Raw genomic sequence first — 27219 nt, 5'->3', positions numbered from 1 at the left:
TCGGATAAACTTATCCTCAGAAGCAGAGGTGACTCTTGGTCTTCCTTTCCTGAGGCGGTCCTCATGTGAGCCAGTTTCTTTGTAGCGCTTGATGGTTTTTGCCACTGCACTTGGGGACACTTTCAAAGTTTTCTCAATTTTTCAGACTGACTGAACTTCATTTCTTAAAGTAATGATGGCCACTCGTTTTTCTTTACTTAGCTGCTTTTTTCTTGCCATAATACAAATTCTAACAGTCTATTCAGTAGGACTATCAGCTGTGTATCCACCAGACTTCTGCTCAACACAACTGATGGTCCCAACCCCATTTATAAGGCAAGAAATCCCACGTATTAAACCTGACAGGGCACACCTGTGAAGTGAAAACCATTCCCGGTGACCACCTCTTGAAGCTTATCAAGAGAATGCCAAGAGTGTGCAAAGCAGTCATCAAAGCAAAAGGTGGCTACTTTGAAGAACCTAGAATATAAGACATAATTTCAGTTGTTTCACACTTTTTTGTTAAGTATGTAATTCCACGTGTGTTAATTCATAGTTTTGATGCCTTCAGTGTGAATGTACAATTTTCATAGTCATGAAAATACAGAAAAATCTTTAAATGAGAAAGTGTGTCCAAACTTTTGGTCTGTACTGTATGTCCGTAGGTGAGGGACGGTCCGTGGTGTGGATTTATGTATGTGACGGACGGACTGTGATGTGGATGTACGTAGGTGAGCGACGGACGGTGGTGTGTATGGACGTAGGTGAGGGACGGACCGTGGCGTGTCTGGACGTAGGTGAGGGACGGACCGTGGCGTGTCTGGACGTAGGTGAGGGACGGACCGTGGCGTGTATGGACGTAGGTGAGGGACGGACCGTGGCGTGTCTGGACGTAGGTGAGGGACGGACCGTGGCGTGTCTGGACGTAGGTGAGGGACGGACCGTGGCGTGTCTGGACGTAGGTGAGGGACGGACCGTGGTGTGTATGGACGTAGGTGAGGGACGGACCGTGGCGTGTCTGGACGTAGGTGAGGGACGGACCGTGGTGTGGATTTATGTAGGTGACGGACGGACTGTGATGTGGATGTACGTAGGTGAGCGACGGACCGTGGCGTGTATGGGCGTAGGTGAGGAACGGACCGTGGCGTGTCTGGATGTAGGTGAGGGACGGACCGTGGGGTGTCTGGACGTAGGTGAGGGACGGACCGTGGCGTGTCTGGACGTAGGTGAGGGACGGACCGTGGCGTGTCTGGACGTAGGTGAGGGACGGACCGTGGCGTGTCTGGACGTAGGTGAGGGACGGACCGTGGCGTGTCTGGACGTAGGTGAGGGACGGACCGCGGCGTGTCTGGACGTAGGTGAGGGACGGACCGCGGCGTGTCTGGACGTAGGTGAGGGACGGACCGCGGCGTGTCTGGACGTAGGTGAGGGACGGACCGTGGCGTGTCTGGACGTAGGTGAGGGACGGACCGTGGCGTGTCTGGACGTAGGTGAGGGACGGACCGTGGCGTGTCTGGACGTAGGTGAGGGACCGTGGCGTGTCTGGACGTAGGTGAGGGACGGACCGTGGCGTGTCTGGACGTAGGTGAGGGACGGACCGTGGCGTGTCTGGACGTAGGTGAGGGACGGACCGTGGCGTGTCTGGACGTAGGTGAGGGACGGACCGTGGCGTGTCTGGACGTAGGTGAGGGACGGACCGTGGCGTGTCTGGACGTAGGTGAGGGACGGACCGTGGCGTGTCTGGATGTAGGTGAGGGACGGACCGTGGCGTGTCTGGACGTAGGTGAGGGACGGACCGTGGCGTGTCTGGACGTAGGTGAGGGACGGACCGTGGCGTGTCTGGACGTAGGTGAGGGACGGACCGTGGCGTGTCTGGACGTAGGTGAGGGACGGACCGTGGCGTGTCTGGACTTAGGTGAGGGACGGACCGTGGCATGTCTGGACGTAGGTGAGGGACGGACCGTGGCGTGTCTGGATGTAGGTGAGGGACGGAGCACGGTCTGAGCTCCTGGGCAGCGCCATTTACAGGCCGTGCTCCATAGGAGTTACATTTTTCTTGTAGCATTATTCACATCTTTCTACACGCGCTCCGCGCGCCCTCATCTGTCCCCGCTGCTCACTCTTAAAGGGCTGCACTCGCGGTGAGACATTCCCGGCATTCCCCGCCACCTGTGATGTCTGCTGCCCCTGGGCCCTGTGCTCGGTCTATGACTGGCGGACAGCTGTTATCACCTCCATCATGTCCATGTGTCAGCAGCGTCCTCACAGACTTCCCCGGGGTGAATGTGACTCCCTCCCTTATCACCTGAGCCTCCATATAGAGGGGCTATTATCGCCTGAGCCTCCATATAGAGGGGGCTATTATCACCTGAGCCTCCATATAGAGGGGGCTATTATCACCTGAGCCTCCATATAGAGGGGGCTATTATCACGTATGAGCTGATTGTGGACTAATTACATGAGGAGATATAATCAGCAGAGCTGTTGTAACCTGACGTAGCATCGTGTTATATCCCTGCATAGTACAGGCCTGCAGATGTCCCCGCAGTCTGAGGGTCTTCATCAGAGAGACCACGATACCCCCGTCCTCTGCAGTCTGGGCCCTGTTTCTCTGGTGAAGCCCCCGTCCCACCGTCCCAGAGTATGGAGAATAAGGGGCCGCCGGGAACATTGAGGCATCTCAGAAACATCATGCTTTTGTCACTGCAACGTGCGGAATGTTTAGAATTGTCAGTAACCATAGAAATGCCGACTAAAAGAGCGAAAGCACTGAAGCCGCTCAACGTGCGTCCATCTCGGGACCCGGGGCTGTAGGTTGCCACCCTCGGGGACCCGGGGCCGTAGGTTGTCACCCTCGGGGACCCGGGGCCGTAGGTTGCCACCCTCGGGGACCCGGGGCCGTAGGTTGCCACCCTCGGGGACCCGGGGCCGTAGGTTGCCACCCTCGGGGACCCGGGGCCGTAGGTTGCCACCCTCGGGGACCCGGGGCCGTAGGTTGCCACCCTCGGGGACCCGGGGCCGTAGGTTGCCACCCTCGGGGACCCGGGGCCGTAGGTTGCCACCCTCGGGGACCCGGGGCCGTAGGTTGCCACCCTCGGGGACCCGGGGCCGTAGGTTGCCACCCTCGGGGACCCGGGGCCGTAGGTTGCCACCCTCGGGGACCCGGGGCCGTAGGTTGCCACCCTCGGGGACCCGGGGCCGTAGCTTGTCATCCTCGAGGACCGCCGTCAGCCGGCATTATTTGGGGCAGGTGATGGTGTCTCCTGGTGAATGAGGACTCTCAGCTTCCGGTGCAGTGAAAGCTGCGTGTCTGGCCGTCACCACTGCAGTCATTACCCCCGGGGCAGCGCTCTCACCGTCTGCCAAGGCTGTAATTACCATCCTCCTCCTCCCTGCTCATTCCCTGGGCACCTGGAAACAGACACACCTAGACTGCCTCATCTCGCCTGCCTGCTGCGCCCCGGAGGGTCACGCTGCGCCCCCTCACCTGTAACACTCGGTGCCTGAGGCCCTGCAGGGCTCTGCGTCATGTAAGCGGAGACTATAGCCCATGTGTGGATGCAAGAAAGTCTACACACCCCTTTTATAATGACCTATTTTTTGTCATGTTAAAAAAAAAAAAAATCCAACCAAAAAAAAAATTTCAGAACTTTTTCTTCTTTTTAATGTCACCCATAATCTGTACAAATCCAGTGAGAAACAGAAGAAAAACTGAAATAATTTTAGGGAAGGAAGTAAAATATTGTGGTTGCATAAGTGTGAGCACCCTCCTATAATCGGTGCTGTGGTTGTGTTCAGAATCGGCCGGTCACATTTCCCCCATGTTACACAGTAGTCTGCTTCCGGCCACCGTCATTTACCGTGATTCTGATTAACCCCAGGGTAAGTGTCGCTGCTCTCGATGGATTCTTCTGGTCTGTAAGCAGCTGACAACACAGCAAAAGATCTGTGTGTAAAGTAATCCGTCAGGAGAAGGGTCAAGAACTTTTCCCAGACATTAGCTCTACCATCGACACTGTGAAAAGGTCATCGAGAAGGGGCTGAATCTATCACCACGGTGACATTACTGAGAACTGGACATCCCTCAAACATTGATGAAATGACCAGAAGAAAATTGGTGCTGGAGGCCAACTGCAACATGAGAGGAGCTGCAGGAATTTCTGGCCAGTCGTGGTTTTGTATGTGGCCAAAATCTCTCCGGTATTCTTCCTATGTCTGGGGAAGACTGAAGCCTTTTCCTACGGTGAAACTGATTCAAGCCTGGTGATGTGACACCAAAACCTCCTTCACTTTGGCCAGAAGCCAGGAACGTGTTCTGGAATTATGGCCAAAAAGGTTTCCCCTTGGTCTCAGACAGAAGGTGCAAGTCCGACATAGGTCATCACCAGAAGATGCCCATCCCCACAGCGAGGCATGGTGGGGTCAGCATTGTGCTCTTGGGCTGTCTTTCGGCAGCAGGAACTGGGGCTTTAGTTAAGGAGGAGGGAATTATGGACAGAACAAATCGGACAATTTCACATAATAACCTTCAGGTCTCTGATATAAAGCTGAAGATAAGGAACTTTACCTTTCAGCAGGTAAAGCCCCATAGCGTCTGCCAAATCACCAAGAGAACTGCTTCACCAGGGGAAGATGGACGCTCTGGAGCAGCCAAGCCCAGACCTGAACCAGAACCCAAAGGGGTGTGGTGACCTGAAGAGGACGCTGTACACAGGAGATGTCCCCACAATCTGTGGTGATCTGAAGAGGGCGCTGTACACAGGAGATGTCCCCACAATCTGTGGTGACCTGAAGAGGGCGCTGTACACAGGAGATGTCCCCGCAATCTGTGGTGACCTGAAGAGGGCGCTGTACACAGGAGATGTCCCCACAATCTGTGGTGACCTGAAGAGGACGCTGTACACAGGAGATGTCCCCACAATCTGTGGTGACCTGAAGAGGGCGCTGTACACAGATGTCCCACAATCTGTGGTGACCTGAAGAAGGCTCTGTACACAGGAGATGTCCCCGCAATCTGTGGTGACCTGAAGAGGACGCTGTACACAGATGTCCCCACAATCTGTGGTGACCTGAAGAGGACGCTGTACATAGGAGATGTCCCCGCAATCTGTGGTGACCTGAAGAGGACGCTGTACACAGGAGATGTCCCCGCAATCTGTGGTGACCTGAAGAGGGCGCTGTACACAGGAGATGTCCCTGCAATCTGTGGTGACCTGAAGAGGGCGCTGTACACAGGAGATGTCCCGCAATCTGTGGTGACCTGAAGAAGGCGCTGTTCCCAGGAGATGTCCCGCAATCTGTGGTGACCTGAAGAGGACGCTGTACACAGGAGATGCCCCCGCAATCTGTGGTGACCTGAAGAGGGCGCTGTACACAGGAGATGTCCCCGCAATCTGTGGTGACCTGAAGAGGGCGCTGTACACAGGAGGGACCCCCACAATCTGTGGTGACCTGAAGAGGGCGCTGTACACAGGAGATGTCCCCACAATCTGTGGTGACCTGAAGAGGACGCTGTACACAGGAGATGTCCCGCAATCTGTGGTGACCTGAAGAGGGCGCTGTACACAGGAGATGTCCCGCAATCTGTGGTGACCTGAAGAGGGCGCTGTACACAGGAGATGTCCCCGCAATCTGTGGTGACCTGAAGAGGACGCTGTACACAGGAGATGTCCCCGCAATCTGTGGTGACCTGAAGAGGACGCTGTACACAGGAGATGCCCCCGCAATCTGTGGTGACCTGAAGAGGGCGCTGTACACCGGAGATGTCCCCACAATCTGTGGTGACCTGAAGAGGGCGCTGTACACAGGAGATGTCCCCGTAATCTGTGGTGACCTGAAGAGGATGCTGTTCCCAGGAGATGTCCCCGCAATCTGTGGTGACCTGAAGAGGGCGCTGTACACAGGAGATGTCCCGCAATCTGTGGTGACCTGAAGAGGACGCTGTACACAGGAGATGTCCCCGCAATCTGTGGTGACCTGAAGAGGGCGCTGTGCACAGGAGATGTCCCCGCAATCTGTGGTGACCTGAAGAGGGCGCTGTACACAGGAGATGCCCCCGCAATCTGTGGTGACCTGAAGAGGGCGCTGTGCACAGGAGATGTCCCCGCAATCTGTGGTGACCTGAAGAGGGCGCTGTACACAGGAGATGTCCCCGCAATCTGTGGTGACCTGAAGAGGGCGCTGTACACAGGAGATGTCCCCACAATCTGTGACCAGAAGAGGGCGCTGTACACAGGAGATGTCCCCGCAATCTGTGGTGACCTGAAGAGGGCGCTGTACATAGGAGATGCTCCCACAATCTGTGGTGACCTGAAGAAGGCGCTGTTCCCAGGAGATGTCCCCACAATCTGTGGTGACCTGAAGAGGGCGCTGTACACAGGAGATGTCCCCGCAATCTGTGGTGACCTGAAGAGGGCGCCGTACACAGGAGATGTCCCCGCAATCTGTGGTGACCTGAGGAGGACGCTGTACACAGGAGATCCCCCGCAATCTGTGGTGACCTGAAGAGGACGCTGTACACAGGAGATATCCCCGCAATCTGTGGTGACCTGAAGAGGACGCTGTACACAGGAGATGTCCCCGCAATCTGTGGTGACCTGAAGAGGACGCTGTACACTGGAGATGCCCCGCAATCTGTGGTGACCTGAAGAGGACGCTGTACACTGGAGATGCCCCGCAATCTGTGGTGACCTGAAGAGGACGCTGTACACTGGAGATGCCCCGCAATCTGTGGTGACCTGAAGAGGGCGCCGTACACAGGAGATGCCCCCGCAATCTGTGGTGACCTGAAGAGGACGCTGTACACAGATGTCCCACAATCTGTGGTGACCTGAAGAAGGCGCTGTACACAGGAGATGTCCCCGCAATCTGTGGTGACCTGAAGAGGACGCTGTACACAGGAGATGCCCCCGCAATCTGTGGTGACCTGAAGAGGACGCTGTACACTGAAGATGCCCCGCAATCTGTGGTGACCTGAAGAGGACGCTGTACACAGATGTCCCACAATCTGTGGTGACCTGAAGAAGGCGCTGTTCCCAGGAGATGTCCCCGCAATCTGTGGTGACCTGAAGAGGGCGCTGTACACAGGAGATGCCCCCGCAATCTGTGGTGACCTGAAGAGGACGCTGTACACTGAAGATGCCCCGCAATCTGTGGTGACCTGAAGAGGACGCTGTACACAGATGTCCCACAATCTGTGGTGACCTGAAGAAGGCGCTGTTCCCAGGAGATGTCCCGCAATCTGACAAAGGTGGAGCTGCAGCAAGGAGGAGCCGGCAAACCGCCAATTCTAGGTGTGCGCTGCGCTCATAGACCCCCGACTCAAAAATACTGAACGCTGCCGGAAATTTACAGGGGACTGCACCAAAGTATTAGTGTAGACTTATGCAACCACATTATTTTACCACTTTATTTTTCTTTTCCAGAAGGAAAGGTTGGTTTGCTTCTCTCAGGGTATGTTCAGATTATGGGTGACATTAAAGGGGGAAAAATGTCCTGAAATGATTCTTCTATGAGGCAAAAACTTGGGATTGTGACAGGTGTGAAGGCTTTTTATATCCACAATGTGTGTACAGTGGTAGACACACGTGGATGAAGTGTATAGTCCGTCCTAAACGTTAGGCCGCTTCCATTTTGGAGCTGTTTCTTGGGCACAAATAAATCCTTTTCTCTCAGTAAAGCACAATACATCAGAGAAGCCCTGACAGAGCATCTGCATTTCATGGAGCTCACCGCTCTATGCTCTCTAGAGGAGGAATTTTCCCTCACATTGGGAAAATAGTCTACAGTTAGGTCCATATATATTTGGACGACATTTTTCTAATTTTGGTTATAGACATTACCACAATGAATTTTAAACAAAACAATTCAGATGCAGTTGAAGTTCAGACTTTCAGCTTTCATTTGAGGGTATCCACATTAAAATTGGATGAAGGGTTTAGGAGTTTCAGCTCCTTAATATGTGCCACCCTGTTTTTAAAGGGACCAAAAGTAATTGGACAATTGACTCCAAGGCTTATTTCATGGATAGGTGTGGGCAATCTCAATGTCATTCTCAATTAAGCAGATAAAAGGCCTGGAGGTGGTAATGTCTATAACTAAAATTAGAAAAATGTCTCTGTCCAATTATATATGGACCTAAATGTATGTGGTTAGAACATCTGATGTTCCTCCCCACTGATATTCTGGGACATGACCAGCCCTAGCCCTACATCCGACACATCTGTCTGGACTATGAGCTACCCTCACTGGTTGCCTACAGAGAGCAGTTTAAGCTCCTGAAATGTCCCCTCAGCCTCTGGAGACTATTTAACCATAACTGATTCTGCCCTTTAGGCGATCAGGGAGGCGCTGCTATTATGGCAAAATGAGGGACAGACCTGTAAGAGCCTACAGTTCCCAACAATGCCCTGACCTGTTTTTTTGTGAGGGGGTGAGGCAAGCTCTGTATCGCCTTCTTTGAAATTACCTTCCCCGGGCTTCAGGAATCCTAAAAGGCTTTAAATTAATCCAAGCGTTCTACTCAGTGAGCATCTCATGCTTGATGACACAAGTGAGATCTGGCCACTCTGAGGACATGTCCCTATCTTGGTGTACCGATTTCCTGCCTTGCTGTTTTTGAGAAGATTACAAAGTATCTGCCACCTTGACGCCCTCAATGTTGGCTGCTGACTGGGTCAACAAGCGAGGGGTTTAGAGCAGGTCCCTATCCTTTCAGGGTTTTAGAAGATTGCCATGATATATCGGGAAGGGTTTCCTTTTCCTTGGTCGGTGTAATTTATAGTTGACCTCTCCCACCACCTCATATTGTCCCTGCCACTGGGTAAGGCTAGGTTCACATTGCGTTAGTGCAGTCCGTTTAGCGCATATGCTAACGGACTGCGTTAACGCAATGTCCAAAAGGGATCGCGTTTAGCAATCGCGCTAGCGCAGATGCCTGATCTGCGCTAGCGAGAACGGACCCAAAAACGCTGCAGACAGCGTTCGAGGTCCGTCACAAAATAACGGAACATCACTAACGCATGCCAAAAATGGCATGCGTTAGGGATGCGTTACAGACATTGCGGTCAGTGGGTGCGCTGACGGATCCGTTACATTGCGTTAGTGCCGCTATGAAACGGATTCCGTCAGCGGACACCCACTAACGCAATGTGAACCTAGCCTAAGGAACTTGCTCTCCACAATGGCCACTAACACAAGTACCCAGTCCCCAGGTTTAAATTGTCTTCTTGAGCCGACCTATTATACCCCCTGGATTTTGCCTCTTGGGCCTTCAGGAGGTGCTCTTTTACTTCATCCCTCACTTTAGTCCCTCAACACAGCTGATCATTATTCATGGGAAAACAATTATCGGCTCTCGAGGAACACTATTGAGCCCCGTTACATTTCCCAAAGCACCTTTCAACATTAAGTCCCTGATCTTGGCGGCCTAATAGTTGTCCTGGGACCCCACCGTAGTTGTCCTGGGACTCCTCCAGGTCAGGCACATTGGCTTCAGCAGATGCTTCCTCATCCTCCTCAACAGCCAGCACAATGAAATTCACCATTTACATCATTTGACCTTGTTATCATAGCAACTCCTAGCAACATACCGAACTATGGGTACTACAGCATCAGCCCATAAGTCCCAGAACTGAAATTCTCATCCGATCACAATAGCAGGCAACAAATCCTCAACAATTTCTACATGGTGGACATGGAACCACAGACTGAGCGTCTGTCTAATTGGCCATGGGATAGTTCTTGGCATCTCGATGGATCCTCTTCCTACAGATGATCACATACCATACGGAAGTGTGGCCCTTACCAGTGTCACCAAACTCCCTATGTCGATGTCCTGTCTGAATCACACCGTTAATGGTCATATGGCACAGCTGAGGTACCTCACAATGGTGCGGTATGGCACTGCATGCGGGATGTGATAATGAGAAGCGTTGGCCTATGGAGCAGTCCATTGGTTCTGAGACCAACGGACAACAGGCTGATATGACCTGGGGCACAACACCTTCAACAATAGTATGAGATATACACCTTGAACCTGGGTCTTTGGGCACCCCTCGGATGTGGCCTTGGGCCTCTTTTGGCTATCCTAGAAATGCGACCTCGGACTCCATTACCTGCTCAGGGTGTTTTTTACATGACCGAGTATTTTTCCACAAGGCTCATGAGGTCATCTGCGTTCTGGGGATCTCCTTGGCAACCTGACTTAGCACGGACTTTATGTAGTGAGTCCACCACCATTCTTTCCATCATCTTGGTCGGAGAGCAGGTCTCCGGCTGCAGCCATTTTTTCAGCAGGTTGAACATCTGGAACCTGATAGAGCCAGAGTTGCACACTGACTACGGTGATGCCCAAATATGCCATTATCCTCAGCCTGTGGTACTCCTTGCCATCCTGCAGGGCAAAGTCGTAGTACTCTTTCTGTGGTTCCTTCCCGGATAAGGTATGGAGCTTAGGACCTTTGCCCAATGTTCTGGGGATTTCTCCTGATCTGTCATCATCTCAAAGACGGTCAGGAAAGCCTCAACGTCATCCTCCAGATTCATTTTCAGCAAGGCCTCCTGTACTATTTGCCTCACATGGGTACAGTCTTTTTGGCTGGCGAGAGGTGCTGTGTCCCTGCCAGTACAGTTTCTGTCATGAGTGCCATCTGCTGCTGAATGGCTTGGGCCAATTGTTTAACAAAGTCCTTCATGCTTTCAGACTGTTTTCAAACTTGTAGCTGCCTTTACCCAGGACCACCTTACCACCACTGAACAAGACCCATAAGTACAAGGTGCCTGGTGCTTACAGACACGGCCAAGGTAAGGAGGCTGAGCCCGACCACCATTGAAAAAGACGCAGAAGTGGAAAAATCAGGCCTGGGCTAAAGAAATATGATAAAGGTTGTTCACAGGTTTTATTGACTGATTAGCCGAAACGACTCTTGAGGGAAAGTGGAGGTCTGTGTCCAGTACTGATCCAGCCACGGCCCATCCATCTGATCCACCCAGACACCAGCGAGGTGGAGGGATACGCACTGCTATGAGTGGGATTATTACAAAGGAGCTCGTTGGACCTTTTTTAGGTTGAAGATGGATCACCATCCTTTCCCAAACCTCCCGCAAGTGATCAGAAGACACTTTCTTCCAGCAGTGGAGCCACGAACAAGTCTTCATCTCTCCAGAAAACTAGGATTGTTCTGCAGGACAAGTCTTCATTGCAGCATCGAAGCTTTACGGGTCTGGGCCCAGGAAAGGCCTTGGGGTATGTGCACACGGTCAGTAATTGGCAGCAGTTTGGATGCAGCACATGTCTGCTCCGTCCAAAGCGCTGCTAGTTTTTGAACACAGGTGATTCCACTTGTGTTCATTGAACCGTGCGGAATCACCGCGTCCAATACATTGTATGGGTGAGATTTATCTTGCAGAGGCTCACGTGTCTACAAGGTAAATTGATATGCTGCAGTCTGGAAAAACGGTGCCGCATGTCTGTCTCCGCAGGTGTCAGTGCACGCATAGCGAGCATGGGATTTCTTTAATACCATCCACAATGCTGTAACATCTGGATGCTGCGGAGGTACGCAGCTTCCAATCGGCGGTGTTTACTGACAGTGTGCACCTACCCTTAAAGATGGAGAGGAGAATAATCACCCGTCCCGTCCTCACGAGACCTAAACCCTATAGAGAACTTGTGATCCTTCTTACACAGAGCTTTTCTGTGAAGGACAAGAGGCTCCTTTCTGATCCATGTCTGGTGCTTTGGGGAAAGAACCTGACAGAATCCATGGATGGAGCGTATGGCTGTCACTGAGGAGAAGGGCGGCCATATTACTGTATACACTGCTCAAAAAAATAAAGGGAATACTAAAATCCCACATCCTTGATATCACTGAATGAAATATCCCAGTTATAGATCTTTATTCATTACATAGTGGAATGTGTTGAAAACAATAAAGCCTAAAAATGATCAACGTAAATCAAAATTGATATCCCATGGAGGTCTGGATTTGGAATGATGATCAAAATCAAAGTGGAAAATCAAAGTACAGGCTGATCCAACTTCTGTGGAAATGCCTCAAGACAAGGAAATTATGCTCATTAGTGTGTGTGTGTGTGTGTGTGTGTGGCCTCCACGTGCCTGTGTGACCTCCCTACAATGCCTGGGCATGCTTCTGATCAGGCTGTGGATGTTCTCCTGAGGGATCTCCTCCCAGACCTAGACTAAAGCATCCGCCAACTCCTGGACAGTCTGGTGCAACGTGACGTTGGTGGATGGAGCGAGACATGATGTCCCAGATGTGCTCTATCCGGTCCATAGCATCAGTGCCTTCATCGTGCAGGAACTGCTGACACTTCAGCCATGTGAGGCCTGGCATTGTCATGCATCCGAAGGAACCCAGGGCCCACCGCACCCTGCATATGGTCTCACTATGGGTCTGAGGATCTTATCCGGTTCCTAATGGCAGTCAGGGTACCTCTGGCGAGCACATGGAGGGCTGTGCGACCCTCTAGAGAAATGCCTCCCCACACCAGTACTGACCCACTGCCAAACCGTTCAAGCTGGAGGATGTTGCAGGCAGCAGAACGTTCTCCACGGCATCTCCAGACTTTGTCATGTCTATCACATGTGCTCCGTGTGAACCTGCTCTCATCCGTGAAGAGCACAGAGCGACAAAGGTCGAAATCTGCCAATCTTGGTGTTTTCTGGCAAATGACAATCGCCCTGCACGGTGTTGGGCTGCAAGCACAACACCCACTTTCAGATGTCGGGCCCTCATACTACCCTCATGGAGTCTGTTTGACAGTTTGAGCAGACACATGGATGTTAGAGGCCTGCTGAGCGTCATTTTACAGGGGTCTGGCACTGCTCCTATTCCTCCATGCACAAAAGAGGAGGTAGCGATCCTGCTGCTGGGTTGTTGCCCTCCTATGGCTCCCTTCACGTCTCCTGGTGTACTGTCCTGTTTACTGGTATCTGCTCCATGCTCTGTACACTGTGCTGACAGACACAGCTACCCATATTGCCACAGCTCGCATTCATATGCCATCCTGGATGAGCTGCACTACTTGAGCAATTTGTATGGGGTGTAGACACCGCCTCATCCTACTGTACTGTACCTCCAGGGGTGAGTGCAATGACAAAAAGCAAAAGTGACACAGCCAAAAAGGATGAGAACAGAGAAATGGTCTGTGGTCACCCACTGCAGAAGCACTCCTTTCATAGGGTTTGTCTTGCTAATTGCCGATCATTTCCACCTGTCGTCTGCTCCATTTACACAACAGCAGGATAAATTGATTCACAATCTGTGTTGCTTCATAACTGGACAGGTTGATTTCACAGAAGTGTGATTGACTTGGTTACATTGTATTGTTTAAGTGTTCCCTTTATTTTTTGGAGCAGTGTATATTACTAAATCACACTGAGGAGAAGGGCGGCCATATTACTATATATATTACTATATCACACTGAGGAGAAGGGCGGCCATATTACTATATATATTACTATATCACACTGAGGAGAAGGGCGGCCATATTACTATATATATTACTATATCACACTGAGGAGAAGGGCGGCCATATTACTATATATATTACTATATCACACTGAGGAGAAGGGCGGCCATATTACTATATATATTACTATATCACACTGAGGAGAAGGGCGGACATATTACTATATATATTACTATATCACACTGACGAGAAGGGCGACCATATTACTATATATATTACTATATCACACTGAGGAGAAGGGCGGCCATATTACTATATATATCACTACATCACACTGAGGAGAAGAGCGGCTATATTACTATATATATTACTATATCATCACTGAGGAGAAGAGCGGCCATATTACTATATATATTACTATATCACACTGAGGAGAAGGGCGGCCATATTACTATATATATATTACTATATCACACTGAGGAGAAGGGCGGCCATATTACTATATATATTACTATATCACACTGAGGAGAAGGGCGGCCATATTACTATATATATTACTATATATATTACCATACCACACTGAGGAGAAGGGCGGCCATATTACTATATATATTACTATATCACACTGAGGAGAAGGGCGGCCATATTACTATATATATTACTATATCACACTGAGGAGAAGGGCAGCCATATTACTATATATTACTATATCACACTGAGGAGAAGGGCGGCCATATTACTATATATATTACTATATCACACTGAGGAGAAGGGCGGCCATATTACTATATATATTACTATATCACACTGAGGAGAAGGGCGGCCATATTACTATATATATTACTATATCACACTGACGAGAAGGGCGGCCATATTACTATATATATTACTATATCACACTGAGGAGGAGGGCGGCCATATTACTATATATATTACTATATTACACTGAGGAGAAGGGCGGCCATATTACTATATATATTACTATATCACACTGAGGAGGAGGGCGGCCATATTACTATATATATTACTATATCACACTGAGGAGAAGGGCGGCCATATTACTATATATATTACTATATCATCACTGAGGAGAAGGGCGGCCATATTACTATATATATTACTATACCACACTGAGGAGAAGGGCGGACATATTACTATATATATTACTATATCATCACTGAGGAGAAGGGCGGACATATTACTATATATATTACTATATCACACTGAGGAGAAGGGCGGCCATATTACTATATATATTACTATATCACACTGAGGAGGAGAGCGGCCATATTACTATATATATTACTATATCATCACTGAGGAGGAGGGCGGCCATATTACTATATATATTACTATATCACACTGAGGAGAAGAGCGGCTATATTACAATATATATTACTATATCATCACTGAGGAGAAGAGCGGCCATATTACTATATATATTACTATATCACACTGAGGAGAAGGGCGGCCATATTACTATATATATTACTATATCACACTGAGGAGAAGGGCGGCCATATTACTATATATATTACTATATATATTACCATACCACACTGAGGAGAAGAGCGGCCATATTACTATATATATTACTATATCACACTGAGGAGAAGGGCGGCCATATTACTATATATATTACTATATCACACTGAGGAGAAGGGCGGCCATATTACTATATATATTACTATATCACACTGAGGAGAAGGGCGGCCATATTACTATATATATTACTATACCACACTGAGGAGAAGGGCGGCCATATTACTATATATATTACTATACCACACTGAGGAGAAGGGCGGCCATATTACTATATATATTACTATATCACACTGAGGAGAAGGGCGGCCATATTACTATATATTACTAAATCACACTGAGGAGAAGGGCGGCCATATTACTATATATATTACTATATCACACTGAGGAGAAGGGCGGCCATATTACTATATATTACTAAATCACACTGAGGAGAAGGGCGGCCATATTACTATATATATTACTATATCACACTGAGGAGAAGGGTGGACATATTACTATATATATATTACTATATCACACTGAGGAGAAGAGCGGCTATATTACTATATATATTACTATATCACACTGAGGAGAAGGGCGGCCATATTACTATATATTACTAAATCACACTGAGGAGAAGGGCGGCCATATTACTATATATTACTAAATCACACTGAGGAGAAGGGCGGCCATATTACTATATATATTACTATACCACACTGAGGAGAAGGGCGGCCATATTACTATATATATTACTATATTACACTGAGGAGAAGAGCGGCCATATTACTATATATATTACTATATCACACTGAGGAGAAGGGCGGACATATTACTATATATATTACTATATCACACTGAGGAGAAGGGCGGCCATATTACTATATATATTACTATATCACACTGAGGAGAAGGGCGGCCATATTACTATATATATTACTATATCACACTGAGGAGAAGGGCGGCCATATTACTATATATATTACTATATCACACTGAGGAGAAGGGCGGCCATATTACTATATATATTACTATACCACACTGAGGAGAAGGGCGGCCATATTACTATATATATTACTATATCACACTGAGGAGAAGGGCGGACATATTACTATATATATTACTATATCACACTGAGGAGAAGGGCGGCCATATTACTATATATATTACTATATCACACTGAGGAGAAGGGCGGCCATATTACTATATATATTACTATATCGCACTGAGGAGAAGAGCGGCCATATTACTATATATTACTATATCACACTGAGGAGAAGGGCGGACATATTACTATATATATTACTATATCACACTGAGGAGAAGGGCGGCCATATTACTATATATATTACTATACCACACTGAGGAGAAGGGCGGCCATATTACTATATATATTACTATATCACACTGAGGAGAAGGGCGGCCATATTACTATATATATTACTATATCACACTGAGGAGAAGGGCGGCCATATTACTATATATATTACTATACCACACTGAGGAGAAGGGCGGCCATATTACTATATATATTACTATACCACACTGAGGAGAAGGGCGGCCATATTACTATATATATTACTATATCACACTGAGGAGAAGGGCGGCCATATTACTATATGTATTACTATATCACACTGAGGAGAAGGGCGGCCATATTACTATATATATTACTACATCACACTGAGGAGAAGAGCGGCCATATTACTATGTATATTACTATATCACACTGAGGAGAAGGGTGACCATATTACTATATATATTACTATATCACACTGAGGAGAAGGGCGGCCATATTACTATATATATTACTATACCACACTGAGGAGAAGGGCGGCCATATTACTATATATATTACTATATTACACTGAGGAGAAGAGCGGCCATATTACTATATATATTACTATATCATCACTGAGGAGAAGGGCGGACATATTACTATATATATTACTATATCACACTGAGGAGAAGGGCGGCCATATTACTATATATATTACTATATCACACTGAGGAGAAGAGCGGCCATATTACTATATATTACTATATCACACTGAGGAGAAGGGCGGACATATTACTATATATATTACTATATCACACTGAGGAGAAGGGCGGCCATATTACTATATATATTACTATATCACACTGAGGAGAAGGGCGGCCATATTACTATATATATTACTATATTACACTGAGGAGAAGAGCGGCCATATTACTATATATTACTATATCACACTGACGAGAAGGGCGGCCATATTACTATATATATTACTATACCACACTGAGGAGAAGGGTGGCCATATTACTATATATATTACTATATTACACTGAGGAGAAGGGCGGCCATATTACTATATATATTACTATACCACACTGAGGAGAAGGGCGGCCATATTACTATATATATTTCTATATCACACTGAGGAGAAGGGCGGCCATATTACTATATATATTACTATATCACACTGAGGAGAAGGGCGGCCATATTACTATATATATTACTATATTACACTGAGGAGAAGAGCGGCCATATTACTATATATTACTATATCATCACTGAGGAGAAGGGCGGCCATATTACTATATATATTACTATATCATCACTGAGGAGAAGGGCGGCTATATTACTATATATATTACTGTATCACACTGAGGAGAAGGGCGGCCATATTACTATATATATTACTATATCACACTGAGGAGAAGGGCGGCCATATTACTATATATATTACTATATCACACTGAGGAGAAGGGCGGCCATATTACAATATATATTACTATATCACACTGAGGAGAAGGGCGGCCATATTACTATATATATTACTATATCACACTGAGGAGAAGAGCGGCTATATTACTATATATATTACTATATTACACTGAGGAGAAGAGCGGCCATATTACTATATATATTACTACATCACACTGAGGAGAAGGGCGGCCATATTACTATATATATTACTATATCACACTGAGGAGAAAGGCGGCCATATTACTATATATATTACTATATCATCACTGAGGAGAAGAGCGGCTATATTACTATATATATTACTATATCACACTGAGGAGAAGGGCAGGCATATTACTATATATATATTACTATACCACACTGAGGAGAAGAGCGGCCATATTACTATATATATTACTATATCATCACTGAGGAGAAGAGCGGCCATATTACTATATGTATTACTATATCACACTGAGGAGAAGGGCGGCCATATTACTATATATATTACTACATCACACTGAGGAGAAGAGCGGCCATATTACTATGTATATTACTATATCACACTGAGGAGAAGGGTGACCATATTACTATATATATTACTATATCACACTGAGGAGAAGGGCGGCCATATTACTATATATATTACTATACCACACTGAGGAGAAGGGCGGCCATATTACTATATATATTACTATATTACACTGAGGAGAAGAGCGGCCATATTACTATATATATTACTATATCATCACTGAGGAGAAGGGCGGACATATTACTATATATATTACTATATCACACTGAGGAGAAGGGCGGCCATATTACTATATATATTACTATATCACACTGAGGAGAAGAGCGGCCATATTACTATATATTACTATATCACACTGAGGAGAAGGGCGGACATATTACTATATATATTACTATATCACACTGAGGAGAAGGGCGGCCATATTACTATATATATTACTATATCACACTGAGGAGAAGGGCGGCCATATTACTATATATATTACTATATTACACTGAGGAGAAGAGCGGCCATATTACTATATATTACTATATCACACTGACGAGAAGGGCGGCCATATTACTATATATATTACTATACCACACTGAGGAGAAGGGTGGCCATATTACTATATATATTACTATATTACACTGAGGAGAAGGGCGGCCATATTACTATATATATTACTATACCACACTGAGGAGAAGGGCGGCCATATTACTATATATATTTCTATATCACACTGAGGAGAAGGGCGGCCATATTACTATATATATTACTATATCACACTGAGGAGAAGGGCGGCCATATTACTATATATATTACTATATTACACTGAGGAGAAGAGCGGCCATATTACTATATATTACTATATCATCACTGAGGAGAAGGGCGGCCATATTACTATATATATTACTATATCATCACTGAGGAGAAGGGCGGCTATATTACTATATATATTACTGTATCACACTGAGGAGAAGGGCGGCCATATTACTATATATATTACTATATCACACTGAGGAGAAGGGCGGCCATATTACTATATATATTACTATATCACACTGAGGAGAAGGGCGGCCATATTACAATATATATTACTATATCACACTGAGGAGAAGGGCGGCCATATTACTATATATATTACTATATCACACTGAGGAGAAGAGCGGCTATATTACTATATATATTACTATATTACACTGAGGAGAAGAGCGGCCATATTACTATATATATTACTACATCACACTGAGGAGAAGGGCGGCCATATTACTATATATATTACTATATCACACTGAGGAGAAAGGCGGCCATATTACTATATATATTACTATATCATCACTGAGGAGAAGAGCGGCTATATTACTATATATATTACTATATCACACTGAGGAGAAGGGCAGGCATATTACTATATATATATTACTATACCACACTGAGGAGAAGAGCGGCCATATTACTATATATATTACTATATCATCACTGAGGAGAAGAGCGGCCATATTACTATATATTACTATATCACACTGAGGAGAAGGGCGGCCATATTACTATATATATTACTATATCATCACTGAGGAGAAGAGCGGCTATATTACTATATATATTACTATATCACACTGAGGAGAAGGGCGGCCATATTACTATATATATTACTATATCATCACTGAGGAGGAGGGCGGCCATATTACTATATATATTACTATATCACACTGAGGAGGAGGGCGGCCATATTACTATATATATTACTATATCACACTGAGGAGGAGGGCGGCCATATTACTATATATTACTATATCACACTGAGGAGAAGGGCGGCCATATTACTATATATATTACTATATTACACTGAGGAGAAGAGCGGCCATATTACTATATATTACTATATCACACTGAGGAGAAGGGCGGACATATTACTATATATATTACTATATCATCACTGAGGAGAAGAGCGGCCATATTACTATATATATTACTATATCACACTGAGGAGAAGGGCGGACATATTACTATATATATTACTATATCATCACTGAGGAGAAGAGCGGCTATATTACTATATATATTACTATATCACACTGAGGAGAAGGGTGGACATATTACTATATATATATTACTATATCACACTGAGGAGAAGAGCGGCCATATTACTATATATATTACTATATCACACTGAGAAGAAGGGCGGCCATATTACTATATATATTACTATATCACACTGAGGAGAAGGGCGGCCATATTACTATATATATTACTATATCACACTGAGGAGGAGGGCGGCCATATTACTATATATATTACTATATCACACTGAGGAGAAGGGCGGCCATATTACTATATATATTACTATATCATCACTGAGGAGAAGAGCGGCCATATTACTATATATATTACTATATCACACTGAGGAGAAGGGCGGCCATATTACTATATATATTACTATATCATCACTGAGGAGAAGGGCGGCCATATTACTATATATATTACTATATCACACTGAGGAGAAGGGAGGCCATATTACTATATATATTACTATATCACACTGAGGAGAAGGGCGGCCATATTACTATATATATTACTATATCACACTGAGGAGAAGGGCGGCCATATTACTATATATATTACTACATCACACTGAGGAGAAGAGCGGCTATATTACTATATATATTACTATATCACACTGAGGAGAAGGGCGGCCATATTACTATATATATTACTATATCACACTGAGGAGAAGAGCGGCCATATTACTATATATATTACTATATCACACTGAGGAGAAGAGCGGCTATATTACTATATATATTACTATATCACACTGAGGAGAAGGGCGGCCATATTACTATATATATTACTATATCACACTGAGGAGGAGGGCGGACATATTACTATATATATTACTATATCACACTGAGGAGAAGGGCGGCCATATTACTATATATATTAGTATATCATCACTGAGGAGAAGAGCGGCCATATTACTATATATATTACTATATCATCACTGAGGAGAAGAGCGGCTATATTACTATATATATTACTATATCACACTGAGGAGGAGGGCGGCCGTATTACTATATATATTACTATATCACACTGAGGAGAAGGGCGGACATATTACTATATATATTACTATATCACACTGAGGAGAAGGGCGGCCATATTACTATATATATTACTATATCATCACTGAGGAGAAGAAGGGCGGCCATATTACTATATATATTACTATATCACACTGAGGAGAAGGGCGGCCATATTACTATATATATTACTATATCACACTGAGGAGAAGAGCGGCTATATTACTATATATATTACTATATCACACTGAGGAGAAGGGTGGACATATTACTATATATATTACTATATCACACTGAGGAGAAGGGCGGCCATATTACTATATATATTACTATATCACACTGAGGAGAAGAGCGGCCATATTACTATATATATTACTATATCACACTGAGGAGAAGGGCGACCATATTACTACATATATTACTATATCACACTGAGGAGAAGGGTGGACATATTACTATATATATATTACTATATCTCTCTGAGATCTGTGGAATTATCAGACTTCTTATATTCAGGATTCTTCACCTTCTGGACGGGCGACACCAGAGACATCCTAAGTGCCCAATATTAATGTCTATTGATGTAGATGAGGACAGAGAAGCCCCGGAGGTGGATGTGGGGGCACATACTTTCCTTGCAGCATATATGGTGGCCCACGCACTCCTGCCCTGTGCTGGTCCTTCCAGTATAAAACTGGTTGATGGATGGGCAGTCGCCATGTGGAGGGGTGCATGAGGATAAGTGTCTGGATGTGACCCTTTCTGCCTGTAAATCTGCACTGCTCTGTAGGGTTGTACTTTTAACCCCTTTTCTCCTGGCCGTCCTTGATCACGTGTTTATAGAGCGGGGATGTCGCCCACACCGAATGTGCCCTTGTTATTGTCCCCTCTCCCCGACGCGCTGCAATAAGTCAATATTTACCCATCTGCCGTATCTCGGCTTTCCATTCCTTATCACTGTATATAGCAAGCAGCTGGCACTGTGCTGAACCGGACACGCACTGCCCCTCCGCACATGGTCTGGTCACGCGCTGCCCCTCCACACATGGTCCGGGCACGAACTGCGCCTCTGCACATGGTCCGAGCACGCGCTGCCCCTCCACACGTGGTCCGGGCACGCGCTGCCCCTCCGCACATGGTCCGGGCACGCACATGGTCCGGGCACGCGCTGCCCCTCTGCACACGGTCCGGGCACGCGCTGCCCCTTCCGTGCACGGCCCGGGCACTCCCTGCCCCTCCGCACACGGCCCGGACAAACACTGCCCTTCCGCATATGGGCCAGACACTCATTGTCAGGAGGAAGGAATATTGGCTTCGGCTGTCGGGACGGAGGACAGGTGAGAGGACGGTGGTCTCTTTGTTCTGACATCTTCTGTTTTTTTTACAGTCACTCTCATGAACACCAAGCAGGAGACCTCTGACCTCCGATGGACAATATATCCCAAACTGAAAGACAAAGACCAGGTAATGTCTGCTGTCCTCGTGGAGCCCCGTTCTCTGCCCATTCCTGTCCCCTATTTCTTCCCTCATAGAGCCTTTCCCAGTTGTGCTCCCCTGATGTACCTGCCATATTCCACATAGCGAGACCTATGATCTCTGCATGATACTTTCTTCTGCTTTGATCATTTTTACTCTGTGTCTCCCCTGGTCTCTTCTGCATCTCCCCTGGTCTCTTATGTCGCTCTCATCTGTCTTTTCTTCTGCTCCGCCCTCGTCTTCTGCTCCGCCCTCGTCTTCTGCTCCGCCCTCGTCTTCTGCTCCGCCCTCGTCTTCTGCTCCGCCCTCGTCTTCTGCTCCGCCCTCGTCTTCTGCTCCGCCCTCGTCTTCTGCTCCGCCCTCGTCTTCTGCTCCGCCCTCGTCTTCTGCTCCGCCCTCGTCTTCTGCTCCGCCCTCGTCTTCTGCTCCGCCCTCGTCTTCTGCTCCGCCCTCGTCTTCTGCTCCGCCCTCGTCTTCTGCTCCGCCCTCGTCTTCTGCTCCGCCCTCGTCTTCTGCTCCGCCCTCGTCTTCTGCTCCGCCCTCGTCTTCTGCTCCGCCCTCGTCTTCTGCTCCGCCCTCGTCTTCTGCTCCGCCCTCGTCTTCTGCTCCGCCCTCGTCTTCTGCTCCGCCCTCGTCTTCTGCTCCGCCCTCGTCTTCTGCTCCGCCCTCGTCTTCTGCTCCGCCCTCGTCTTCTGCTCCGCCCTCGTCTTCTGCTCCGCCCTCGTCTTCTGCTCCGCCCTCGTCTTCTGCTCCGCCCTCGTCTTCTGCTCCGCCCTCGTCTTCTGCTCCGCCCTCGTCTTCTGCTCCGCCCTCGTCTTCTGCTCCGCCCTCGTCTTCTGCTCCGCCCTCGTCTTCTGCTCCGCCCTCGTCTTCTGCTCCGCCCTCGTCTTCTGCTCCGCCCTCGTCTTCTGCTCCGCCCTCGTCTTCTGCTCCGCCCTCGTCTTCTGCTCCCCCCTCGTCTTCTGCTCCCCCCTCGTCTTCTGCTCCCCCCTCGTCTTCTGCTCCCCCCTCGTCTTCTGCTCCCCCCTCGTCTTCTGCTCCCCCCTCGTCTTCTGCTCCGCCCTCGTCTTCTGCTCCGCCCTCGTCTTCTGCTCCGCCCTCGTCTTCTGCTCCGCCCTCGTCTTCTGCTCCGCCCTCGTCTTCTGCTCCGCCCTCGTCTTCTGCTCCGCCCTCGTCTTCTGCTCCGCCCTCGTCTTCTGCTCCGCCCTCGTCTTCTGCTCCGCCCTCGTCTTCTGCTCCGCCCTCGTCTTCTGCTCCGCCCTCGTCTTCTGCTCCCCCCTCGTCTTCTGCTCCCCCCTCGTCTTCTGCTCCCCCCTCGTCTTCTGCTCCGCCCTCGTCTTCTGCTCCGCCCTCGTCTTCTGCTCCCCTCTTATTTCCTCTGCTTTCATGGTTACATCGTCTTTCTCTTGCAGTGGGATGAGTCGTCGGGCATAGATGAGGAGAACATGCCCGTCCGCACCTATGAGATCTGCAACTCCCATCTTCCAGACCAAAACAACTGGCTACGCACAGGCTTCATCCCTCGAGGCCCTGCCCACCATGTTTACATAGAGATCACGTTCACCATGATGGAATGTGCCTCCATCACCCGAGCAGGGCGCTCTTGTAAGGAGACCTTTAACCTCTACTACTACCCAGCCAACTCTGACATCGCCAATGACCATTTCCCAAAATGGATGGAAAATCCCTGGATCAAAGTGGACACTGTGGCAGCGGACACGCTGGCACGACAAACTGGGCGAGTGAAGGGAGCCCCCATGCGCTCCAACATTAAGACCTTACGTCTTGGTCCTCTGAAGGAGAATGGTTTCTATTTGGCGTTCTTGGATCAGGGGGCTTGTATGGCGGTGCTCGCTGTCCGGGTATTCTATCGCAAGTGTCCAGCAGTGGTGGCCTCCCTGGCCAGTTTCCCGGAGACGGTGCCCGCAGGACTGGTGGTGCCAGCAGAGGGCAGCTGCGTGGAAGGAGCTGAGGGCTCCCTTGGAAGACGACCCATTATGTATTGTCGAGAAGATGGAGAATGGGCCAAACCTGCAGCGGGCGAGTGCGTCTGTGAGGCCGGAAGGGAAGAGAAAGATGGTCGTACTAAGTGCACAGGTAAAAAGAATAGGCAGAATGTCACGTGGCACATGTATGGTATACAGGGGTCTCCCCCGCAATGATGCGCTAGTCTCCATGTATGTGGGCACAGAGCCCTCAATGATGTTCTGGTACCCTGTCTGTACGGCTGGAGGGGGAAGGGTGGGCACTGTCAAAGCTCTGAGGTGTCACAGACAAAAGGGGTCTGGAATTTCAGGTATGTGAGGAAGGGGAGGAAGCAGGAAGTATGGAGGGGGCTGCAATTATTCCTAACCTGATACAACAGTTTGCTTGCTCGCTTAACCTGTCTCCCTCTGCAGAATCGATGAGACCACCAGGATTAACCCTTCTCCTTCCACCAGTACAGAGAGACCACTGCTGGCTTAACCCATTACCTTCCACCAGTACAGAGAATTCATGGCTCGCTTAACCCTTCTCCATCCACAATATCAGAACATTCACCACTTGCTTATCCCTTCTCTATCCACCAGTATCAGTCCACTGCTAGCTTAATAATAATAATAATCTTTATTTATATAGCGCCAACATATTCCACAGCGCTTTACAGTTTAACAGTTTCAAACACAACAGTCATAAGTAACAATGTTAACAATACAATAATAAAGCACAATAAGCCGCTCCTGCTCGTGAGAGCTTACAATCTACAATGAGGTGGGGGAGATACAAAGTACAGGTGTGTATTTACAATGATGTATTTACAATGATGGTCCAGCCATCTTCAGGGGTGGGGGGTAGATGGAGATAGTGAATGGGCTGCACACACACATAAAATGACTTTGATTAGTGAACGTGATGGGCCGCCCTGTGTTTTGAGGGAACGCTAAAACTATGCAAATTGTGGATGGTCCTAATATCTTGGGGTAGAGCATTCCAGAGGATTGGTGCAGCACGGGAGAAGTCTTGGAGTCGGGAGTGGGAGGTACGGATTAGTGCAGAGGTTAGTTGAAAGTCATTTGCAGAGTGCAGCGGTCGGCTAGGCCGATAGACAGAAATGAGGGAGGAGATGTAAGGGGGTGCCGCACTGTGGAGAGCTTTGTGGGGGAGAACAAGAACTTTGAATTGTATCCTGTAATGAATGGGCAGCCAGTGTAACGACTGGCGAAGAGCGGACGCGTCCGAATAATCATTAGCCAGATGGACGACCCTGGCTGCTGCATTAAGGATAAACTGGAGAGGGGAAAGTCGCGTGAGGGGGAGGCCAATTAATAGAGTGTTGCAGTAGTCCAGGCGGGAGTGGATCAGGGCGACAGTGAGGGTTTTTGTTGTCTCCATGGTGAGAAAAGGGCGGATTCTAGAGATGTTCTTTAGGTGTAAGCGGCACGAGCGGGCAAGAGATTGTATGTGGGAGGTGAAGGAGAGATGGGAGTCAAACATAACACCAGACAGCGTGCCTGCTGCCGGGGCGTTATTATGGTGCCACCCACGGAGAGGGAAATGTCAGGTTTAGGGAGGTTAGTAGATGGCGGGAGCAAAAGAAGTTCAGTTTTGGAGAGATTGAGTTTCAGATAGAGAGCGGACATGATGTTGGAGACTGCGGACAGACAGTCACTGGCGTTCTGTAGTACAGCGGGGGTTAGGTCAGGGGATGACGTGTATAGTTTTGTCATCGGCATAAAGATGGTACTGAAAGCCAAATCTGCTGATGGTCTGTCTAATTGGGGCTGTGTAGAGAGGGCCAAGGACTGAGCCCTGAGGTACCCCGACAGTGAGAGGAAGAGGAGATGAAGTGGAGCCGGAGAACAGAACACTGAAGGAGCGGTCAGAAAGATAGGAAGAGAACCAGTAGATACCAGTGTCCTTAATGCCTAGTGACTGGAGCCTAGAGAGTAGGAGAGGGTGGTCAACAGTGTCGAAAGCTGCAGAAAGGTCGAGAAGAATGAGCAGAGCGTGGTCACCGTTGCACTTTGCTGTCAGAAGGTCATTGGTCACTTAGATGAGTGCAGTTTCTGTCGAGTGTAGGGGGCGGAAGCCGGACTGTGAAGGTTCTAGGAGGGAGTGAGTGGAGAGGTAATGGGTAAGGCGGGAGTATATCAGGCGCTCCAAGAGTTTAGAGATGAAGGGGAGATTGGAGACTGGTCTGTATTTATTTTGTGCAGGATGGCTCGAGGGTGTGTTCCTTTAGTAATGGAGTAATGATAGTGTTTGAAGGAGGAGGGGAAAATGCCAGAGGAGAGGGAGAGATTAAAGATTGTAGTCAGGTGAGTTGTGACGACTGGAGAAAGAGACTGGAGGAGATGAGAGGGAATAGGGTCAGTCGTGAATGTAGTCGGACGAGAAGAAGAGAGGAGCCTGGAGACTTCTTCTGTGATTGGATCGAATGTGGAGAGTGAGCCAGGGGAAATGCAGGGAGGGATGGGAGTTAGTTGCTGCGCTTGGTGTCTGGG

The 27219-nt window shown here is 47.7% G+C and overlaps 1 protein-coding gene across 2 annotated transcripts in view; it reads left to right on the top strand.

The window, feature by feature from the left end:
* The window catches only part of EPHB4 (EPH receptor B4), a 65167-nt gene that overhangs the window by 25414 nt on the left and 12534 nt on the right, over positions 1-27219 (top strand). For both annotated transcript variants that reach the window (XM_077261515.1, XM_077261514.1), the window contains exons 2-3: positions 22647-22723; positions 24148-24832. In XM_077261515.1, the coding sequence (XP_077117630.1) occupies positions 22647-22723; positions 24148-24832 (762 nt within the window). The remainder of the gene's footprint in view (positions 1-22646; positions 22724-24147; positions 24833-27219) is intronic.

This window comes from Ranitomeya variabilis, chromosome 5 (genome assembly GCF_051348905.1).
Source record: "Ranitomeya variabilis isolate aRanVar5 chromosome 5, aRanVar5.hap1, whole genome shotgun sequence".
Classification (NCBI taxonomy): Eukaryota; Metazoa; Chordata; class Amphibia; order Anura; family Dendrobatidae; genus Ranitomeya; species Ranitomeya variabilis.
Note: the sequence above shows the minus strand (reverse complement) of the source record. Positions and strands in the feature narration are given on the sequence as shown.